A 23,017-nucleotide genomic window follows, 5' to 3' on the forward strand; every position below is an offset into this window, starting at 1 on the left:
CGACGTCTATTGAGATAATAGGCTACAAAAATCTAAGCTTAAGTACAAGTACTTAGTAAACAATTAGATCCACTCCAATATGTGGAAAGAAAAAATACATTATACGTGACCCATTTCCAAATAAATAAGTGAACTGTGTTTAGTTTTGCGGTGGTGTGGCGTGTGGAGGCTGTTATGTGGGAACAGGTACAGTTTCCTTAAGATGTTCCTGTGGTGTTTATCCGGATAGCAGCCTGAGTAATAAGGTGCTCCGTGTTATTTCCTTAGTCCGTTTCCCCCCAGCTAATATCCTCTCTCTCTCTCTCTAAATACACTGTCAAATGAGATTAGATATTAAAAATTAATATTGACCCTACTGAGCTAAACCTGGGTAACCCATTTGCAAAGAGAAAGCTGTTTTGTTTAAAGTGTAAACATTTACTCTTACTCTTCTTCATCACACCACCAATTATTCCACCACGAACCTCACGAAAGCTATAAACAAAACATGGAAAAATCAATTAGCAAATATCGAGAAGAACAGCAGGTGCTCAAACATCGTCCATTGTGACATCTTGTGGCCACAGACCTGTCTTAGTGAAGGGACAGAATTTTTGAATACAGATTTTAAACACTCAAAAATGCAAGCGTTGTGATAAATATTTGGAAAAAAATATTATTAATGTGTAACTTTATTATTTGCAAATTACTGACGTATGAGAATTACAATTTCTAATAATAATAATTAAGCAAAGAAACAATGGGGCGGAACTGTCCCACTTGTGTTTCCGTTGCACGCCCGGATTGTTTTTGCCATCGCGCTTCTCATGCGGCCGCTTTCATTCTGCTTCCTTTTAGCATTTAGCTAGATGGGGTGGTTATCGTCTGTGCTCCCGTAGAGGAGTAACGGGTTTGAATTCTGGGATGGTTCGTTGAATAATTGTCTTTTGCTTGCAAACATGGCGCTTTCGATGGAAACACAGCTTCAGAGCATCTTTGAAGATGTTGTGGTAACTTGCACCTTTGTTTACTGAGTGTCAGCCGAGCTAACATTAGTTAGCATGTCAGATAACTGTAGTAGTATTTTCTATTTACTGAACTTACTTTGGATTGCAAATGAGCAGTCCTAAATATAACCAGATGGTGTTTTTACTTTATGTCCCCAACATGAGAATTAACAGCTATGGGTGCACCGTTAATATCACAAATCTTCACTTACGTTAATGTATTTTTATTTTCTCCTTCTTTTCTTAGAAAACTGAGATGATAGAAGAGGCCTTTGCTGGGTAAGGCTGCTCTGAATTCATGTTAATAACGCCCGATATTTGCAATTGCATTGTTATTAGCTTTAAAAGGTGTAATGTTAAGTTACTGCACACTGGTAGTGCTGCTGGATGTTTCAGCAGTAAGACCATACATACACTCACAGGCCACTTTGTTAGGTGCTGGAAACATTTCTCAGAGATTCTGGTCCACATTGACATGACAGCATCACACAGTTGCTGCAGATTTGTTGGCTGCTCCATCCATGATGTGAATCTCCTGTTTCACCACACCCCAAAAGTGTTCTGCTGGATTGAGATCTGGTGACTGTGGAGATCATTTGAGTACATTGAACTCATTGTCATGTTCGAGAAACTAGTTTGATGTAATTTGAATTTTAAGACATGCTGTGTTATCCTGCTTTGCTTCAGTGGCCTGTTCTTATTTTACATTACCGGCATCCATTATGTTCCTCAGCCGCTGTAGTCCATCTGCCTCGGGGTTTGACATGTTGTGTTCAGAGAGGCTCTTCTGAATAGGGGGGTTGTGTTTATCGGAGTTGCTTTTTTGTTCCCAGCACCTCAAAGCAATCTGGCCATTGTCCTGTGACCTCAACAAGGCATTTTCCACCAGAGAACTGCTGCTTGCTGCCTTTTCTCTCTTTTCTGGACCATTCTCTGAAAACCCTAGAGATGTATATGTGGGGAAATTCCCAGCAGATCATCAGTTTCTGAAATAATCAGACCAACCTGTTTAGCACCTACAACCATGCCATGTTCAAAGTCACTTAAATCACCTTTCTTCCCCATTCTTATGCTTAGTTTGAACTTAACTAGGTCTTCTTGACCATGTCCACATGCCTAAAGGCAGTTAGGTGATGTTGTGTGATCGATTGATTAGATAACTGTATTGAAAAGATGTGGCTAACAGAGTGGCCGGTGTGTGTATATTAAAATGTATGGAGCAAAATTAAATGCTAAAATTAAGAAGTGTGTTTTTAGGATGTTTATGGACACTCCAGAGGATGAGAGGACTAAGCTGATCAGTTGTCTTGGAGCCTTCAGACAGTACTGGGGAACCCTGCCACAGGTTTTTACACACACACATACACTCCCACTTGCTCACACCTACATGGCTGAGATTTCTCAGTTGCTCCAATGTCTTTCTGCAGGAGTCTCATGAACAGTGTGTGCAATGGATTGTGCGCTTTATACACAGTCAGCACAGCCCCAAGAGGATCTCCTTCCTCTACGACTGTCTGGCAATGGCTGTGGAGACCAGTCTTTTACCACCCAGGTACACACATACATATAGTGTGAGATTATTTGACGCCTAAAGAAGTAAAATGGGTTCAAAGAATGATTTATAATATTTCCATATATTAATTTATTATATTTAATTTATCTGTTTTATGACATCCCAATAATGAGTTGTTTTTAACTGTATTTATTATGTTTGATGTTATTTGTCTAAATCATTAATCTTCGTATCTTTAGGATGGTGTGCGTGGCCTTAATAACCTCAGACAGTTTGGAGTGGGAGAGAACACAGTTGTGGGCATTAACTTTCAAGCTGATCCGCAAGATCATCGGGGGAGTGGACTACAAGGTCTCTGACACGAAACTTCTAGCACACAGACACATCTGGATCGATTCTTCCAATTCGTTTCTTCAATTCTTCGATTGTTTGTGCTTTTTTGTTTTGATTTTCAGTGGTTTTATTTTTGTTGACTGCTGCTAAACAGGGATCTCTGGCTTTTAGAAGAATATCCTACAATGTGTCATACGTTTTAAAGTCGTTTTAAGCTTTCCACGTGAGACACTTGTTCATGAATTCTTTTATACTTGTTGCGTCAGGGTGTTCGGGACCTGTTGAAAGCTGTGCTGGATAAAATTCAAACTATTCCTACCACTGTCAGCTCAGCTATAGTCCAGCAGCTTTTGGCTGCCAGAGAGGTACCCATCTTTATACCTTTAAAATGAATTATATGTCATTTTTGATGGTTTATTTGAATACTTTTTAGGTTTACTTATATTTATGCATGTTGCAGGTGGTAGAATATATCCTGGACAGAAACGCCTGTCTCCTTCCAGCCTACTTTGCTATCACAGAAATTAGAAAACTTTATCCAGAGGGGCAGCTCTCACACTGGGTGAGTGTTTGTGTAGCTATGTGTAACATTATATGTAACACTATATAGTCTGAATTTTTATTTGTGAATTCCTTATCATGTCTGTGCATTTTCAGCTTTTGGGCAGTTTGATATCAGACTTTGTGGATAGTTTTAGACCCACAGCCCGGATCAACTCTATCTGTGGTAAGAGGAACTGGTTGCTTCTCCTTTTATGGATTCCTGGAGATTTAAATATGCCGCTTATCATTTGAAGTGTTATTATTATTAATAGGACAGTCACTAGAAAGTGAATGAAAACTAAAAAGACAGTTTGTAGTTATTTATCTCATGTAGTCAGTCTGGTATGTACAATCATTTGTTGCGTCCGTGTGTCCTCACAGGACGATGCAGTCTGTTGCCAGTGGTGAATAACAGCGGTGCTATCTGTAATTCCTGGAAATTAGACCCCAGCACTCTTCGCTTCCCTCTGAGAGGCATGCTGCCGTTTGACAAGGTAACAAACGCGCTGGACTTATACACCACGCACACCTTTAGACGTACAGAAGTTTGATTGTGATTTGTGTGTTATCATATAGGACCTTTTTGAGCCACAGACAGGGTTGCTACGCTATGTACTAGAACAGCCTTATTCAAGAGAGATGGTGTGCAACATGTTGGGGCTCAACAAGCAGGTAAAACAACCTCATCTTCTTTTGTATTTTTCCCTTTGCCTCCATATCAAGACCTCCAAATGCCCCCACATTTCCTGCCCCCGTTATTTTCATCTTACCATCTTTTATCTGCTCCTGCTCTTGCTGTTTCCCTTATCCTCCATGATCTTTTCTTTGCGTTGTAATTCGGCACGGGTTCTTCACTTTTCTTTGCCACCCTCCTTATATCCTTCTCCCGTCACACCTCTCTTACCTTGTTTCCCTTGTAGTCCTTATAACACACCTATATAAGAACAAATGTAAAGCAACGCTGTGAGCTTGGCCCATAATGCACTGGTGTCAGTTTGCCCTGTTGGGTTCATGCAGTTTCAGCTCAGCCCAGTTCACTTAGCACAAACATCCACACAGTGTGTCAAGCTGTCATTGAATCCAGACAGTTTGGCATTATCACAAATATTTCTGTGTAGGTTCTCAGTTATCCCGGTCATGGCAATATAAGGAGCTTAAAAAGAAAAGCAACTGGACTACTTTAAGTTTCTTGAAGACGAAGCTTCTTCAAGAAACTTAAAGAAGTCCAGTCGCTTTTCTTCCGGGCTCCTTGGATTGTTAACACAAAGCTATAATCAACGCTGTATATGGATATTTCTTTATATTTTGACTTGGAGTAAATAACCCAGAATCTGGTTTATATATCTGAATTGGCTGAGTTGAAACTAACTGTGCTGAACAGACAGTAAACAACCTAGCTACCTTAGTCACCACTTTCTTTTCTGTCTCTCCTTCCCTCGCCCCCCCTCCTCTCTCCGTTTCATCCTCTTTCTTTGTTTCTCTTCCTTTTCTCTCTCTTTTGTCCTCTGGCTGTGTGTTGTATTTGTCTGTCTCTCTGCCATGCGCTCTCTAGACTCTGAACATTGCCCAGGTATGTCCTCTTCCTGGTTGCCTGACCGACCCAACTAACCAGCTCATTGGACGCTTAGCTTTTTTTTTAGGCACACTGACGACCTGAAACTGGAGAAATGAAGAAAACTTGAAGTGGAACAAAAGGGAAACATGACAGAGCTTGAGATGGACACAGCAGGGCTCCATAAATGGTAGACTGGTGTGGTTAAATAAATATTTGACAGGTGCACTGTTAGGGAGATATTAAAGATTACCAGAAAAAGCAGTTAGTTTAATGGGAAGCCAGGGAGACTTTGAGTCATTAACTGCACATGACTTGTTCAATTAACAGGTCGCTGTGTACATTTTTTAATAATGCCTGTTTGCTTTGCATCACACCTGCACACCTTATCTCTACCTTACCTTATCTTTTTTGTATCCTCCTTGATATTTTCTGTTAATATTCAGTATATATGATCTTGGCAAAAAAAAAGAAGCACCTTGATTATAATTATTTAGGCTTAGTTAAATTAATGCTTAATGATAAATAGATGAAAAATAGGTCTGTGATTAGCCATGATTACCACTAAGCCTCTTATATTGGGGGTTGTCAGTCAGCTGAAAGCTTTCAAGCTCCAAGTTTCTCAGTAATGCTTAGTACTTGGATTTGTGCTTAGCATGTTTCTGCATAATTCTATTTACTTATTAATGAGTACTCCTCAACTTTGCCTCATTGTGGCCCAACAGACGCAGTTGATTAACATTTTTAGTTAGCAATCCTAATGTCAGCTGAGCTAACTGACACTGATCATACGGATACAGTCCAGACTAAGAGAGCTGCAGCTCCTCTGAGCCGCAAAAGAGCAAATGTAGTCCCAGCTAACAAGTTGACCTTAATTATTTCTGACTTTAAACCCTGCTGTTGACATTTCAAGTCCTGCTGCACTGCATGTATGGATGTAGTCTGGTGCTTGCCTGTTGTTAGCAAGGTCCTCCCGTGTCGGACCTGCTGCTGCTTTCTGTTGTGCTGACCGGGGGCAACACTGAACTATTTTGACTAAGCGGTGCTCTTGTCTTTGGTGATTAATGCAATTTGTTATTGTTATATTTGTTAGCCAAGAGCAAGCTTGCAAATCAAGCAATAGCTAGCCATGTGGCAGACAGTGACTACAGCAGACTACAGACCCAAACAGAAAGGTTAGTGTGTGCCACAGCAAGCGCAGAAACATTGTGCTGTACCTACAAGTAGACAAGCAAAATATTAGGCACCTCACAGGTTAACTTATCATAACTTTATTACTTTTTACATAAATAAAAGGCAGGCTGGCTATGCTTTGTTTAATTATAGTCCAGTCTGCATTTTAAGTTGATAGCTCTTAAATAATGCTACTGCACTGTGATAGCAAACTGGATTGCATTAGTCAAAAATGATAAAGTGGCTCTAATTTGTATTGCTTACATTCACCTTATTCCTTTCCAGCAAAAGCTGTAAGGTGACTCTGGAAGGTCAAATAAACTGTAACTTTGGAAAACACCAGGTTTAGCACACAAAACACAAGCTAGGTTAAGTAAAACAATGGAAATAGGGAAAAAAACTGGTTAGTGCGATGGCTAGCACAGTTGCCTCAAAGCAAGAAGGTCCTGGGTTTGAACCCCCATCATGCCGGGGCTGTTCTATGTAGGCCTTGCTTGTTCTCCCCGTGTTTGTGTGGGTTATGTCTGGGTTCCTCCCACAGACTTAGTGAGGTTAGGTCAATTACTGTATATAAACGGTCCATAGATGTCAGTGGTTTGTGACCTGTCCTGGGTGTAGGGTCTCTCACCCCATGACCCTGAGTTGGATAAGTGGAAGAAAATGGACGGATGGATGAAAATAGAGAAAAATACTGTAAAAGCACACAAAAAACAACAGAAATAGAACAAAATCTCACAACGCTTTGCAAAAAAAGAAGAAACACAATGAAAGTGTCTTTGGGGGACACGATAATGTGACGGAAGAGCCGTGGAAATGACAAGCTAACAGTAAATGGCTAATAGCAAACATGTATCTACAGTATTATACAAACCACGTTATTAAAACACACATTACCTGCAACTTTTTCTCCTCAGCTTCTTGTAAGTAGGTCTCAGTGCAGTCGTTTGCATGTTTTGGTTTTTGTCTCCCCAAAAAACACTTCTGTTGTGTTGTATACATTTGTGTGTGTGATTTCTTTTATGTTTGTTTGTTTAGTTTTTTCTCTTTCCATTATGATTTGTGTGCTTCTGCGGCGTGCTTTCTTAAGTTGCAATGCGTTTGACCTCTCTGAGCCACCGTAAAGCGGCTCATAAACCAAATAGTTCTTTTCAGGTTTGAGATGGACTGGATTTTTGTTACAGGTCAAAATAATTAAATAAGGGGGTGGCCCGTGAGGACCGCAGTGCTTTATTGCATTTGCATAGTTTGTGGTTATTGTCAGCAGGTCAGTGGAACATTTTAATTACGGGCGTTATGTTAATAAATAAGATGCTACCTGAATTTATCTTCCTGAAAATGCAATTTCATTACATTGTGCTGGTGCATGATGGGTTAGAATTTAAAGAAGAAGAAAAAAAGGTTCCCATTAGTCAGGCTGTTGATCAGTTACAGTATAAACTAGCTGCTGGTTATATTGCTGGTTTTTAAATATATCACTGGGTGATCTGTGTACATGATTTATTTGTAGACAACAGATATGCCTGTGGATCTCTCTCTTACTCTTTTTCTTCTATCTGTTTGTTGCCCTTTTCTCTCTCATTCTGTGAGCATGTGTGTGTTTGCCTGCGGTGGAAGAGAAGCTGTGCCGAAGGCCAAAGCAAAGAAAAATCGGATGGTCATTTTCACAGCTACTCTTCTTCCTCCCACTCACACCTTTGTCCCTTCCCAGACCTGTTAGTCTGCATGTGGGAATGTGTTGCAGTGGCTGGTTTGCTGTTTTATGCTGTGCCTTTTAGTGCCGTACCTGACCTGTTCGTGCTGTGCTGTTCAGTCCCTCGTGTCTCAGTGTAAGAAGGGCTCTGTTAAGAGGCCTGACATGAATGTCAATGCCTGCGCTGCAGAGATCCTCACTCCTTCTGCTCTAATTTTGCCTTTTTACATGTAGAAGATGGAACAAATGTGAAGGCCATATGTCAGGAAAGTGTGCAGCTTTTTTTATGAAATCATAGTTCTTTTTAAATTAAATAACAGACCCAGCGACATGAAATATCAGCTACCTCATACAGTAGAACAGGGGCTGTGTGGATTGTAAGTGAAGCCTGTAATATTATTATTATTATTATTATCATTATTATTATTATTATTATTATCATTATTAACCCTTATTAGATGGAAAAATAAAAAGATTTAAAAACCCTCTCATTTCCACTAATCCTCCATTTCTTTTCCTTTTTTTTCTTTTTATCCCACCCGTCTTTTAAATAGATGCATTTTTTAAATTCTTCATGATAGAGCATGGGTTATACTGGATATACTGGAGCCAGTACAAATTTTGAAGTGTTAAAAATTCTAGTATGGATATCCTGGCCAATATTCTTTCTATATGTTTGCTCAGACTATAATATAATTATATTAAAAAGGAAAATTATGGGCTTATTTGGCAAACTAGTTAGCTTTAGCGTCTATCCGTTTCTGAATCTTCTGATATAACAGCTACTTCTGAGCTTGTGAACCTTGTGACTGTTTCACATATGGAATGAAACCCCTTATTTTAAATCTTTTGTATGTATTAGAGCTGTAAAAGATTTCACAGAAGACCAAAACACATCTTCTTTTCTGTATAGTAACACAAGCTGAGGACCAGAATATTAAGGGATATGGGTAAATACTGGAATATGGCTACAGTCCATTGTGACAACACAAGAAGGAGATGCTGTCCTGCACGCAGTGATCTTTTTAACAGTATCTGGAATAACTGTCAACAAAAATGTTTGAATGTGAAGTAATTTATTAAAGATTTTATTTTTATTCTCTCCTATGTCTATCTTTCTGTCTTTCTTCCTTCAATCCGACCTTCCTTTCCTCTCTTCTTAACTCCACTTCTTTTTGTCTCCTTTGGCTTTTTTCCTCCCTTCTTCTCACCGTTTTCTTTATCCTGTAACACACCTCCCCTCCCAGCATAAGCAGCGTTGCCCGGTGCTGGAAGAGCAGCTGGTGGACCTGGTGGTGTACGCCATGGAGCGCTCTGAGACTGAGGAACACTTTGACGCCGATATCGGAGGAACTAGTCAGCTGCTGTGGCAGCACCTCTCCTCCCAGCTCATCTTCTTTGTGTTGTTTCAGTTTGCAAGTTTCCCTCACATGGTGCTGTCGCTACACCAAAAGGTATGAGGAGAGAAAAAGAAAAACATTTACAGCATGTTTACAGTCAGTTAGGGGCATGAGTGTAATACATGTGTTTACAGTGAACTGGGGAAGCCTCTTGGATGAGAGGTGAAACATCTTCCCAAACTTTAAGAAGCTCAGTTGCCTTTTTCAAGCTTTTGAGACGTGTTTAAATGTATGCAATGGAGTGAGTTGTAGCACGTGTCATAACATTTATTAAATATGTTTAACAACATGTTACTAACAAGGAAAAAATTAAATGAAGCAGATTAAATTCTGTGTATATGTGTTTTTAATGATTTATTTTCTCTTTTCCCTTATTTGTTCTCATCAGCTTGCAGGTAGAGGTCTCATTAAAGGGAGAGATCATCTTATGTGGGTCCTGCTTCAGTTCATATCAGGAAGCATTCAGAAGAACGCCTTAGCTGACTTCCTGCCTGTCATGAAGCTTTTTGACCTGCTTTACCCAGAAAAAGAGGTACAAGTTATTGCAACTTGTACTGTCCCATTTTTATCTTGTTTTTGTCTTGTTTTTTTATTAGATCTATGTTTTAAATATTCATCATTCTAATATTTTACTGGGGTGGTACAATAGACTAATATTGCTTGTGGTATGAGTGTCACCATCGCTTTCTGTTCCTCTTCAGTGCATTCCAGTTCCTGACATTAACAAACCCCAGTCGACCCATTCGTTCGCTATGACCTGCATCTGGATCCATTTGAACCGCAAAGCTCAGAACGACAACTCCAAACTGCAGATACCCATACCGCACTCTCTGAAGCTGCACCATGAGTATGTCTTTCACAAAGATATGCATTTAGCGATAATAAATACTTCAAAAGTCATAATTTTCCCTAAACAGGGCATACCTGGTTAATTGCTAATGTCGCCCAGAATTCATAAAATGACAAACGTCCTTTGCGGCTCTCTGTCCACCGCTTTTCCCCTTCTTTCTTTAGATTTCTTCAGCAGTCGCTGCGTAACAAGACCCTGGGCATGTCCGACTATAAGATCGCCCTGCTGTGTAACGCCTATAGCACCAACTCGGAGTGCTTCACTCTGCCAATGGGCGTCCTGGTTGAGACCATCTATGGAAATGGATCCATGAGGATCAACCTTCCCGGCACCAACTGTATGGCTTCGGGATCGGTCACTCCGCTGCCCATGAATCTGCTGGATTCGCTCACTGTGCATGCAAAGATGAGGTAAATGAGTAAAACACAGAGAATGTTTTAATTAATTTCTTCTACTTCAAATCCCTGATAGCCTGCCCTCCGGTCTCCAGTCTGATCCACAGTATTGCCACGCGTGTCATCAAATTGGCCCATGCCAAGTCCAGCATTGCTCTTGCCCCTGCATTGGTAGAGACGTACAGCAGATTGTTGGTCTACATGGAAATTGAGTCCCTGGGCATCAAAGGATTCATCAGTGAGTCTATTTTTAAAACTCACTTAAAGTTTGCTCTATGTTGAATTGTAGATGTATGAACTGTTATTTTATTTGAGGAGGAGATCATTTTACTTCTTAACGACTAATAGTTGTTTGGGATTGTCACGTCATACTTCTGTAGAGATAGCTAGATGCTAGATTCTGAAGTACTGCAAACATAGCATATGGACACCTGCACTCCTTTAGGCCAACTTCCAACTCCCAAGTTGAACCGTTGTAAAAATGTAAAGAGAAGAATGTACAGATATTTGTAAAAGTAAAAAGTTGCCTGAAAAATAAATGCTCAGGTAAAGTACAGATACATGAAAATTCTACTTACCGTAAGTAAAGTATGAAGTATTTGTACTTCATTACTTCCCAGCTCTGCAAATAGCCGACATAAAGCCGTCTGAATGTGTCAGGCTTCAGAATAGTGTTATTAATCTCTATATTTATAGTATCATGAACATTTTAATGACATTTACTGAGGAAGCAGGTTTATTTACATGATACTGTTTCATTATGGAGTTTTGCAGTACTATCGATATATTGAGCTAGTAAAATTTGCAAGTGTTACAGTTTACTGGGACACAGTTACATTATTATTTATTCTCTTTGGAGCTCCAGAAACGTTTTAAATAATGAGAAACACTCTTGTCTGTCCAGGTCAGTTGTTGCCCAACGTGTTCAAGTCTCACGCGTGGGGAATCCTTCACACATTACTGGAGATGTTCAGTTACAGGATGCATCACATCCAGCCACACTACAGAGTCCAGCTGCTGAGTCACCTGCACAGCTTGGCTGCTGTGCCACAGACCAACCAGAACCAGCTACATCTGTGGTAATGTAGAAGCATGTGTCGCATATAGCTAGTTCCTGCTAATATTAGAAATTTAAAGCAAAATTCCACATTTTGTTGCTTTTTGAAGTCGAAAGATTAAATCAAAACAAATATTAAAATGCAGCGTGAGTGTTGTGTGCTCTTTTAATGCACTTTATTGCCTTTGAACTTGAAATTTGTGATGTTCCTACCATGAAGTGAAAATGATCTGAAACTTGAAAGTTATTCTTTTAAGTCCTTCTGTTTGAAATAGTTATTTGCTTAATTCTAATTATTTACTCAGGTAAACTAACTGTGGAAGACAGAAAAGTCCCACACAACATGTTCTCATGTTGTCCAACTCAACTGAGAAACAAATTAAGCACAAAAAAATGTTCATCAGGATTATGATGTAGTGAAAAAGAGTCATCATTCCTCTTTCTGTCTTTGTCCTGAAGTGTTGAGAGCACAGCTCTGCGCCTGATCACAGCTTTGGGGAGCTCGGAGGTGCAGCCGCAGTTCACCCGCTTCCTCAATGACCCAAAGACAGTTTTGTCAGCCGAATCCGAAGAGCTGAATCGCGCCCTGATTCTCACTCTGGCCAGAGCCACACACGTCACCGGTACTCACTCAGTTTTTGAAGCCTCATTTGCAGGGTTGTTTTGGGTTTGTTTTTTTTTGCTGCCCGCTTCATTTTAGCCATTGTTTCGCTTTTTGCTTCACTTCTAATCATCGTGTTTGACTGAAATCCGTCTCGTTTTATTTGTCACCTGCTTCCTGTATGTGCAGATTTCTTCACAGGGTCTGACTCCATCCAGGGCACTTGGTGTAAGGACATCCTGCAGACAATCATGAGTTTTACGCCTCATAACTGGGCCTCACACACGCTATCCTGCTTCCCTGCACCACTACAGGTGCAGATATTATGTTATGCAAAATATTCAAGTAATAATTGTGGTTTATTGTTGTTTTTCTCTGTCAAATAAAACGTTTGAATCTTGCTGTAGTGACTCCTGGACCTCTGTTTTTGCTTCAGGCGTTTTTCAAGCAGAACAACGTTCCTCAGGAGTCGCGCTTCAATCTGAAGAAGAACGTCGAGGAGGAGTACAGGAAGTGGAAGTCGATGGCCAATGAGAATGACATCATCACCCACTTCTCCATGCAGGGCTCACCTCCACTGTTCCTCTGTCTGCTGTGGAAGATGCTGCTGGAGATGGACCATATAAACCAAATAGGCTTTAGGTTTGTTATACACGAGTTAAGCTTCCACATGTATATAAAAAGTAGAGCGCAGCGGGGGAAAAAAGAAATACTTAATTAAATAATCCAAAGCTGTGATCAGCGAGAATATTACTTGTTTATGTTTCCAGGTTACACTCACTATTAAAGACACTGCTGAGTGTATTTTAATGAACCCTGTGTTAATGATGCATCTCATCTCTGTTGTTGAGGCATTTTAAATTTAACATTTTACATCAATTAACCAGGAAGGCGGGGGTGGGTCCTACACAGCATCTGTGACTAATTGATCCCGAGGGAGAAAGCTGCCTTATTGTGGGATGATGAGCTAACTGCTGTTTTTTGTGGGGGGTTTTCCATTTCTTTTTTGGTCCCTCAGGGTCTTGGAACGTATTGGAGCACGTGCACTGGTGGCTCACGTGCGCACATTTGCCGACTTCCTCGTCTATGAGTTCTCAACGTCAGCTGGCGGGCAGCAGCTTAACAAGTGCATTGAAATACTCAATGACATGGTCTGGAAATACAACATAGTCACGCTGGATAGACTCATTCTGTGCCTGGTGAGGACAGACGGAGAACTACAGGATTATATACTGTAACAAAGACATCATTGATTCTACACTTTTTCTTTGCCCATGCTGCAATACGATAAGGGTCCATGTCTCTGCCTTCAGGCGATGCGTAGCCACGAGGGAAACGAGGCTCAGGTTTGCTACTTCATAATCCAGCTGCTGCTGCTGAAGCCCAATGACTTCAGAAACCGAGTCAACGATTTTGTCAAGGAGAATGCTCCCGAGCACTGGCTGCAGAACGACTGGCACAGCAAACACATGAGCTACCACAAGGTATACGTGCGAGAGAACACGTTCCATTAAAAGTTAGTTCCACAACTGTGAGACATCTCAAAAAGTCAAGTTAAATGTAGAAATTAAATCAAATCTGTTTTAAAATGACCATTTCTTCCAGAAATACCCAGAGAAGTTGTACTTTGAGGGTCTCGCAGACCAAGTCAACCCTCCCATGCAGCTCCAGCCTCAGTACCTGCCAATCTACTTTGGGAATGTGTGTCTGCGCTTTCTGCCCGTTTTTGACATTGTCATCCACCGCTTCCTGGAGCTCCTTCCTGTCTCCAAGTCTCTGGAGACGCTGCTGGATCATCTGGGAGGGCTGTACAAGTTCCACGGTGAGTAGGGCTACGAGGAGGACTGTGCGGGTCCAAGATGAGGGGAGTTGGATTCACTAGGACGTCTTAACGCATTCTGAAACAGGAAATCCCAGGCAGCTCATTCAGTGGGAGAAATGTTTCATCACTCATCTAAGTAACTTCTCCAGTCATCCACTTATCAGAATCAGCTTTTTGGGATAAAAAAGGGAAGGTGAACTTTGCCATTAATTGGGGATTTGTATTTACCGCTGTGTTTCTTTGCAGATCGCCCTGTGACCTACCTGTACAACACCCTTCACTACTATGAGAGACACCTGAGAGACAGAACCAACCTCAAGAGAAAACTGGTTCATGCCATCATGTCTTCACTGAAGGTAAACAGAGAAGACACATTCATTAATTCATGTATCTGAATAGCTAATGCGCAATTATTGATATCAGTGTAACGTTTTATTTTGCAGGACAACCGCACTCCAGGCTGGTGTCTCAGCGAAACCTATCTGAGGTTTGGCATGAATGCCCGTGAAGAAAACGTGTGGATCCCTGATGACACCTACTACTGCAAGCTGATTGGACGCCTTGTGGACAATATCCTTCATTAATCTATCACTCTTAACAACAAAAGACCAATGTCTGGTCATGGAAAGTCATTGGTCTTTTGGGCTGCTGGAAAGTATATTTACCTTACCGCTGTGAGTTCTTGTCTCCCTTAATAGCTTTAAAGAGGGATTGTATTTATTAATCCATCTAAGCTCATTTTATTGCAGCCTCGGGGGTTGTTAAAGTAGAAAAGAGTTATTAAAAACAAGATAAAATCGGTTGGATGGGGTTCGTGTGCTCCACGAAAACAATATGCGTTTAATTAAAAGTGGAACAAGTAAAACATCCGTGCTTCCATGAAGGCTGTTTTCTCCTCTGGTGATTGTTTATCCTCCTTAGCTTTTACCTCACCCATGGCGGGAAAGTCACCGGGTCCTTTTCCCAACTGTGACTGGAGGTTCAACGAGTTCCCCAACCCTGCGGCCCACGCCCTGCACGTCACCTGTGTGGAGCTGATGGCTTTGGCCGTGCCAGGAAAAGATGTGGGAAACGCTTTGCTTAATGTTGTGTTGAAAAGGTGCAGTAAGCAAGCCATGTGCAATCACTGTAAAGTTTATGGGTCTCATTAGGCTTAAATGGCATCTTTTTGGAATTAATAGTGTTCTGTAGTGTATGCAGAATATTTTAATGATCCCTAAAATCATCTTCTCCTTTCACCTTTTAGTCAGCCTCTGGTCCCCAGAGAGAACATCACTGCCTGGATGAATGCCATTGGACTTGTGATCACTGCACTTCCAGTAAGAAAAATACTCTGACTTTCAGCTTTCACCATAAACTGATGTTCAGATTTTGTCGCCGTGACAACCTGTGATCTCCTCTTCAGGAACCATACTGGATCGTTCTCCACGACCGCATCGTTTCTGTGATCAGCTCTCCGGCATTAACATCGGAGACAGAGTGGACAGGCTATCCCTTTGCCTTGCTTGACTTCACCGCCTGCCACCAGAGCTACAGTGAAATGAACTGCAGCTACGTGCTAGCATTAGCACACGCCGTGTGGCATCACTCATCCATCGGACAGCTGTCTCTGATCCCCAAGTGAGGCGCTCTCCTTGTTTCTGTCCTGTAAGACTGTTTCTTTTTGCTCTCCTCATGTCTTTCTGTGTCTTTGCGTAGATTCCTGTCAGAGACTCTGAAGCCAGTCGTCAAGACAGAGTTCCAGCTGCTGTACGTGTATCACCTGGTGGGGCCGTTCCTTCAGCGCTTCCAGCAAGAGAGGACGCGTTGCATGTTGGAGGTACACTTCAGACGTTCTGTTTATCTTACATGAAAGATATCATTTAGTTTTGTCTTTCTCCTGGTGGATTTTTGTACATTTTGCTCTGTGTTGCTATTTCAGATTGGTGTTGCCTTCTATGAGATGCTGCAGGCAGTTGACAAACACTGTCAGCATCTCAGCTACATGGACCCGATCTGCGATTTCCTGTATCACATTAAATACATGTACACTGGAGACAGCGTGAAGGAGCAGGTGAGCTTTTGACGGCTCCTTGGAGCATAGCAGTGTCACAACAACAATCCAATCCAGTTTTATTTATAGGGCATTTTTTATACATGCAAATTTGACAAAGTGCTGTACAAAGCACCAAAACACCACACACAATCAGTGAAACAATAAAAAAACAACAACAATAAAAATAATAATATATTGAAAGTAAGAACACACCACTGTCGTTGTGAGTTAAAAGCCAGTTTGTGTTGAGTTTTTTAAAAATGAGGAGATCATCCTAAAAGATGGGCAGGGAGATCATTCCATAATTAAGAGATGATTACTGAAAAAATGGTCCATGTACCTCAGCGATCTTGAGCGAACATATGCGGTCAGCAGCTCAGACAGTACACGCGTGGTCATCCAGGAAAGGTTTTAAAAGCAAATAATAAAATCTTAAAACAAACAGGGAGCCAGCGGAAGGAGGCCAGGATGGGCGAGCACTGGTTAATACAAGCTGTGGCATTTTGGACCAACTGCATGCGAGCAACGGAAGCTTTGATTTATTGTGAACTCGCTAATAGTGGATACAGGAACAGGAAAGTTCCTGTCATTTAATTGTTTATCTGTTATTGCCAGTGTGGGGAAACAGTCTTTATCAATAGGAAACGCTGTAAAAATGATGAAAATACAGTTGAAAGTTAAAAATCTTTGCACTCCTTCACATTTTCTAAAGTTGTCCAGTGACCGGATTAGCATCATCATCAGGGGATTCTGTCCCCGAGGCCTTATGTTTGATACCACTGCACTAGAACCATATTAATATTATTTATGAGCCCTAAATATTACCCTCTAAATACAGTGCAGTTATCAGCATTGCCTTGTTTAATTGCACTGCGAAGGCGTGCATACAGCATTGTTTGTCTGTAAATATCACGCTTGCTAACGGAAATTTCCCTGCAGGTTTGAATAAGAGGCCTGACTGAGGCAAGGGTTACCCTGTTTTCTGCTTTTTTTTTATCCACCGTATACTACTGCAGCTTAGATTTGTGCACAAAATTGACCTATTATGTTGCAGATGAAAGCTTCCAGAAAACGGAACTGCTGCTGAAATTCAAATAAATCCAAACAGAAAGTCTCTAAATATAATTTGTTTGGAGAAATGATGACATGCCAGTAGGACTGTGTAATTATGTGCACAGAGATTAAAAAGTGTGCTACCCTTTGAATAATAGATACCCTAAAATCTGCAGTAAGAAGATGATGAAACCATCATCATGTAAAACAGGGAAAACCAACTGACAAGAAATCTGTGGCTTTTACACACATTCTGAGTGCATGCTGCTCCTCAAAACACAGTTGCTGTTTTTTTTATCTCCATTTATCCACTCATTCATTTTTTTTGTTGCTTATTTGGATCTGAGTCACATGGGCACAGATGCCCAGACCTCCCTCTTTTTGCAATGTTTCCAAGCCACCTGTCAGATGTAATCTCTCCTTCATGTCCTGGGTCTTCTTTGGAGCCTCCCTCTGGTGGGACATGCCAGAAATATCTCACCTGATCAGATGCCCGAACCTCAATCTTCCTCCTCTTGATGTGGAGGAGTGGCGGCTCTACTTTGAGTCCCTCGCAATCTCTAAGGCTGAGCTCAGACACCGTTTGGATGGAGTTCATTTCTGGTGCTTATATCTGCAATCTTATTCTTTTGGTCAGTTCTCACAGACATAGGTGAGGGTAGGACCGTAGATGTACAGCTTCACAACAGCAGGTAGCCTCTGCATGGATGTCAACACTGCACAAGTCTGTTCCCCTCTCTCGTGAACAAGACCCATCCATCCAGGGGTTGCAAGGGACCTGGAGCCTATCCTGTGTCAGTGTGAAAGAGAGGATACACTCTGGACAGGTTATCAGTCTGCCACCAGACTAACAGACAGACAACCATTTGAACTCACATTCACCTGTGGGTAATTTAGAAACACCATTTAAGCCAGGCTACCTTGAGAGAAACCTTGCAGATTCCAAGCAGAAAGGCTGTCATGGATTCGAACCCAGTACCTTCTCTCTGTAAACACCAAGATCCCAGAGATACTTAAACGCCTCCATTTGGAGCAACAGCTTACTCCTGATCAGGAGTGGCCACTCCACTCTTGACCAATTGAGAATCCCGGCCTAAGGCTCAGAGGCACTAATTTTCATTTTCAAGTGTTCACTCTCAGCTGCAAACCTCACCAGCGTGACCTGGAGGTTACCGCTTAAAGAAATTCATCATCTTCAAAAAGTAGAGAGGCGATCCTGAGACTTCATCTCTTGGCTGGTTTTCATCACTTTTTTGCCGTTTTAGTTTGAGCTGAGGTGCAATCCCAGAGGCGTGCCCGACTTTATAAGAGCAGGTTTGTTCCAAGCCACCACAGGACACAATATGCTGTGTTTTTGGTGCAGTAATTCTAAAGAAGCAAATGTGATAAATACTGATGTGATGCTTAACTGGTAATTACAAAGCACCTCTCTGACACAACCTAATTGCCTTTCTTGTTTAGTTCCTGCTTTTAGCTCTGTCTACATCACTGTATTCACTTCTCATCCTTTATCCTTCCACCTTTTTTGTGCTTTGTCTAGGTGGAGAAAATCATCATGACTCTGCGTCCTGCCATGAAGCTGCGTCTGCGCTTCATCACGCACAGCAGCAAGATAGAGACGTCATCCTCAGCTGCCAGCGCTGCCTCCGCTTCCTCCGCCTCTTCCTCCTCCGCCACCCCGCAGCCCCCTCCGTCCACACTCTCATCCTCCACCGCTGCCGCCTCGCCCTCCCCCTCCTCCTCACAGCACACACACACACCTATGTAGGTGGCCTTGCCAAACACAAACGCACAGTAGCGATCATAACTATGAACTTAAATTTTGTTCGTTTTATTCTCATTTAGATATTTTGTATCTCGTGTGTTTATAAACAAGGCCTCCTGCAAGAATTTTGTGCAAATTATTTTCAAAATCTCAACTTATGACAAAGTTAAGAAGAAAAAAAATTTGTTTGTTCTATGTTTTTCTGTTCAGGAAACTCCATAGACTGAGTTTGACAAAATATTTAAGCCTTAACATAACAGACAAAATGGGTCACAGGAAAACAGAAGATTTTTTGTGGCGTAATTTTATCGTATTTTTCTTTGTAGACATTTTTTATGTTGTACATTATTACTTCATTAAAAACGGAGGCAAGTTTTTAAAAATAATGGGTCTTTGTAACAAAAACTGTGTATTTCTTTATTTAGACTGTATCCTCATAGTCTCAAACCGGTGATCTTTCATGTGTTCATGTATCAACCACTTCACCTACACATGGATCCACTATGTTACTGTAAATATAATAACCATGCATATTAAGGTTTTTCTAAGAATTATTCAGTCAAACTAAAATTTTGTGTTTTTTGTTGCTCCTCTCATGTTTTTCATTTGTTCCTGGGCAGGCTAGAAATACCAGAGATTCTGACAGGTCAGCTCACCCCTTACTCTTACTGTGGACAAACACCTGTTTAGTAGGTGAGCCCAAAGCAATATACAGGTTCTGTCTGATGCAATATAGTAACAACCAGCAGGGGGAGCCCAGCATTTACAGTTGACATCAGTCACTTTCCTCACAGATGGAATTAATGAAGGATGGAGGGAGTCATACATTAGGAACCTTACCTTACCTTGCCCCATTTGATTGGTTCCCTTTCTCAATGCCAGAGGATATGGAAAAAGCACATAAACAGGTATCCATTAAGTTTGGTAGAAAGTCACACTCTGAGCCAGTAACACTTTGTATTCTGGCAGAGAGCTGGAGCTGGGAATTTTGCCATTTGACAGTTGGCAGTAAAGCTAATGGTTAGACATAGACTCCATTCCAAATCCTTGGGGTATATTGTTGGGTCAGTAAATCAAATTATAATTAAATTGGTGCCTTTGGATGTTGGGCAGTGGCGAGGGTAACTACATAGTTTTACCAACTATTTTTACTTCCCACTGGAGAAGCTGAACTACAGCAAAGCTGATCAATGGAAACATGTAGTTTAGATTCCTAAAGCTGCTTAGAGGAAGTAGTTAAATATTAGTTTACATCATTTATTCAAAATATCACAGAAAACTACCAACAAATGATATTTCCTTTTATGTCATTGTAGTTTTAGTATGTGTTTATGTAAATCATCATGGAAATGTATCCAACTGCAAAATTGAGTCAGAAGTAGTGAAGTCTTATTCTCTAATGTCAGTGTTCATCTCTGATTATTATCCCAAATTTGCTGTTATATGGCACGTGGATAAACTAAACATCGTTCCACTCAAGAACAAACGTAATATACTAAAATAAAAAAGGTCACACTGGTGCTGTAAAGTGTAACATATTACAAAAGCACCTTAAAGGAGTGTGTTACTGCACTTGTGTGTTGAAAGTCATAATGCTCTTTGACCCACAATCTGGAAGGATGTTAATCGTGGTCATCAGCAGCAAAAAAAGCACGCTTGGACCAAATGCAGTTCCTCAAATGGCCACTTGAGGTTGGCTTCAAAACAACCCAACAAATGACTGACGTCCTGTCTGCAAGGCTTCACTTTAGTTATGTGTCGCTTGCGAACGAGACGACTCTGAAATCTGATTCTTTGTAGTGAACAAGAAGAGCTGAATCTTCAGACGGTCCTGCTCAGCTGGCAGAGGCGGGACTTTATCTTGATGGTCCCCCATACAGCCCCCCATACATGCAAAGACAGACAAGGACCATACCATTGTATGAAAGAAGGAAGGGGAGAGACACTCTGAAAACAGCGGGTATAGTGCAAAGGTACATTGTCCATTGTGGAGGACAATAGGGTTCAAACTATTGGCCAGGCTTTAAACTCCATGGAAGTTCTCCACAGTGGTGGTAAATGTTTATAAAAACACTGATTTAAAAGTTGCTTATCAACATACAAACCATTAGGCTACAACAGAAGGCCTAGAACTGAAGAGCCATTTGAGCTGGCTCTTTGAAAAGAACCAAACCTCTCATCACTACATCCACTAAATCAAGATTTCGCGACTGTGTTTATGCCGTTGGTGCCTTTTGGAGCATTTTAATGCAGCTCTTTAATAATCACCATGGCAGTACAAATAAACAATCAGCTCATCCAAGAAGTGTAGTGTTGTTTTTGTATGAACTTAGCGCTAATTAGCAGGTTTCCAGAGACGTGGGAAGAGCCGAACAGGTCTGCACAGCTGAGAAAAATCATAGCAAAATGAGCATAATATTTGAACAGCATTAATTAAACCTGTGCTCATGAAGTACACACACAGGTGAGCAAATTCATTATGAAACCATAAATAAGAAATTTGTCAGTTTTGCAAAGAGATCCCTTTACACACAACTCCCAAGAATATGCATTAAGCCTATCATGTCCCAGTACACATAATATTTTAATATGTTCAGGCATAATATGTTCATTCATGCAGCTGGAGTCAAATTTATTTCTGCAGGAATCATATTAATGTAAAACTGCTCCTTAACATTAATGCTAAACTCCTTGAAGGCAGCTCATAATAAGTCAGAGCTTTACCTTCATCTGGATGTACGATCCAAATCCAAATGTATCTTTGAACTCGGAGTCTTAGGAGATATATTTCCTCATGAGGGGCACTAATGTTGCACGTGTTAAAAATATCTGTGGATATACTGATCAGGAAGAGGTGTGTGCGTGTCCTTTGTGTCAGGGTGAACCGTGAGGAAGTTTTTAATTGACGCTAGCTGGAGAACGATCACTCGCATGAGGCCAGTGATACTGGTAAATTTTAGGATGGAGCTGATCGCCCTCTCATCACTGTTTGAAATATGTATAGATTTTAAATGTTCAGCATCTGTTACATCACATTACCCCCACCATGAAATCCTTGACCTTGCTGTCACTGTAAAAGTGGTATTTATAGTCAGCACACACGCACCAAAGATGAACGCCGGTGTAAAGTTGCACTTTAACCTTGAACGCCATCAACCATAAAGATGTTGTCAGCAGGTAGGAGCCAGTAACTGCACAAAGGTCAGTCTGGTTCGTTTTCTCTCACACTTTGCTGATTCACTTTCTCACCAGTGCTTACCTTAGAAAGTCTTGACACAGGCTGCAGTCTCACCCTGAGCCCTTCGTGATCACTTTGAAGGCTGTCCTTTTGCCCACACGTAGAGTATTTGAATTCTGATTTAAAAAAAACAGTGTTTACACAGATCGATAATCAATCACTCCTGATTATCCACTCTCAATTACATTGCATTGTCACTAGGTCAGCTGTAACTAAATTACATGAAGATTGTGCAAGCTCTTTGTTAATTACATTAGAGACTTGAGCATCTCTTGTGATTTCCATTGTGGTGACAGCGCAAAGTCTTATTCATCCTCCTTGTGGCTTTAGAGAAGAATGTCTTTGTGTTGAGCAACACGGATTTGGCTTTTGGAGACATGCGGCTTGATGTCATTGTTCCTCTTTATGAAAGTTTCGTGTGTACCAGGTCAGCCGTGACCTAATCACATCACCATTGGTGCCATGCACTCCGGGTGTTTAATCCCATTCTCCTTTCTGTATGTATGAGTCATCCCATGCTCTCCCTATAAGGCCCTCGCTGAGATGTAGGTCACCGTATGTGCTGCTGGGCCCGTGGCTTACCCATTAAACTCTGGCCCTAAACACAATGTGGCAACACACAGGCCTGTAGATGTACTTTGGGAGGGGTGGGGGTGATATCACAGTGTAGTCAAGTAAAGCTGTCATTACATATGTGTCTCAGCTCTTGTAGTGTTACGTGGGAAGCCAAGGTTTAAATATAGCATGGCAGCATATAACGCCTATGCGCTGGGCCAGTCTACAGCTTCATGTGTCATCCTGTATCGATTCTGGATCCACGTATTACCTCGGTTTGATTCCTTTAACCGTTCGTGAATCTTCTCACGCTAGGAGTTTATTATTATTGTTATTAATAAATAAAATGACATGAAAATCAAAATAAGGACTCGTATTTGTCACCTATATCTCACCACTGGGTGAATTACGATGGAATCAGTGTTTCCCAAAAAATTAAGCCAAATGATCTTAGCG

The 23,017-nt window shown here is 41.2% G+C and overlaps 1 protein-coding gene across 2 annotated transcripts; it reads left to right on the forward strand.

Moving 5' to 3' along the window:
• Nucleotides 1-791: 791 nt before the first annotated feature.
• On the forward strand, nt 792-19,354 carry med23 (mediator complex subunit 23). Of its 2 annotated transcripts, XM_026194895.2 has the most exons (31): nt 792-989; nt 1,234-1,265; nt 2,244-2,331; nt 2,414-2,538; nt 2,739-2,850; nt 3,099-3,197; nt 3,293-3,394; nt 3,490-3,559; nt 3,757-3,869; nt 3,952-4,047; nt 4,928-4,945; nt 9,038-9,244; nt 9,579-9,722; nt 9,892-10,037; nt 10,205-10,450; nt 10,531-10,673; nt 11,340-11,514; nt 11,952-12,115; nt 12,283-12,407; nt 12,530-12,735; nt 13,112-13,292; nt 13,407-13,577; nt 13,699-13,915; nt 14,162-14,271; nt 14,359-14,485; nt 14,849-15,014; nt 15,162-15,234; nt 15,321-15,535; nt 15,614-15,734; nt 15,837-15,968; nt 18,544-19,354. In XM_026194895.2, the coding sequence occupies exons 1-31, from the start codon at nt 939-941 to the stop codon at nt 18,769-18,771; spliced, it is 4,203 nt and encodes a 1,400-aa protein (XP_026050680.1). In that variant the 5' UTR covers nt 792-938; the 3' UTR covers nt 18,772-19,354. The 2 variants fall into 2 exon arrangements, with proteins under 2 accessions (XP_026050680.1, XP_026050681.1); XM_026194896.2 differs by lacking the exon at nt 4,928-4,945.
• Nucleotides 19,355-23,017: the final 3,663 nt, after the last annotated feature.

Source organism: Astatotilapia calliptera, chromosome 15 (assembly GCF_964374335.1).
Source record: "Astatotilapia calliptera chromosome 15, fAstCal68.1, whole genome shotgun sequence".
Classification (NCBI taxonomy): domain Eukaryota; kingdom Metazoa; phylum Chordata; class Actinopteri; order Cichliformes; family Cichlidae; genus Astatotilapia; species Astatotilapia calliptera.

What these genes read in the sequence shown, in the direction of transcription:
- med23 (XM_026194895.2), top strand. Translation starts at nt 939, where the DNA reads ATGGCGCTTTCGATGGAAACACAGCTTCAGAGCATCTTTGAAGATGTT. An exon ending in TCGGGGGAGTGGACTACAAG is followed by an intron (nt 2,851 to 3,098) that starts GTCTCTGACACG and finishes TTGTTGCGTCAG; the next exon opens with GGTGTTCGGGACCTGTTGAA. An exon ending in TGCTGTCGCTACACCAAAAG is followed by an intron (nt 9,245 to 9,578) that starts GTATGAGGAGAG and finishes TGTTCTCATCAG; the next exon opens with CTTGCAGGTAGAGGTCTCAT.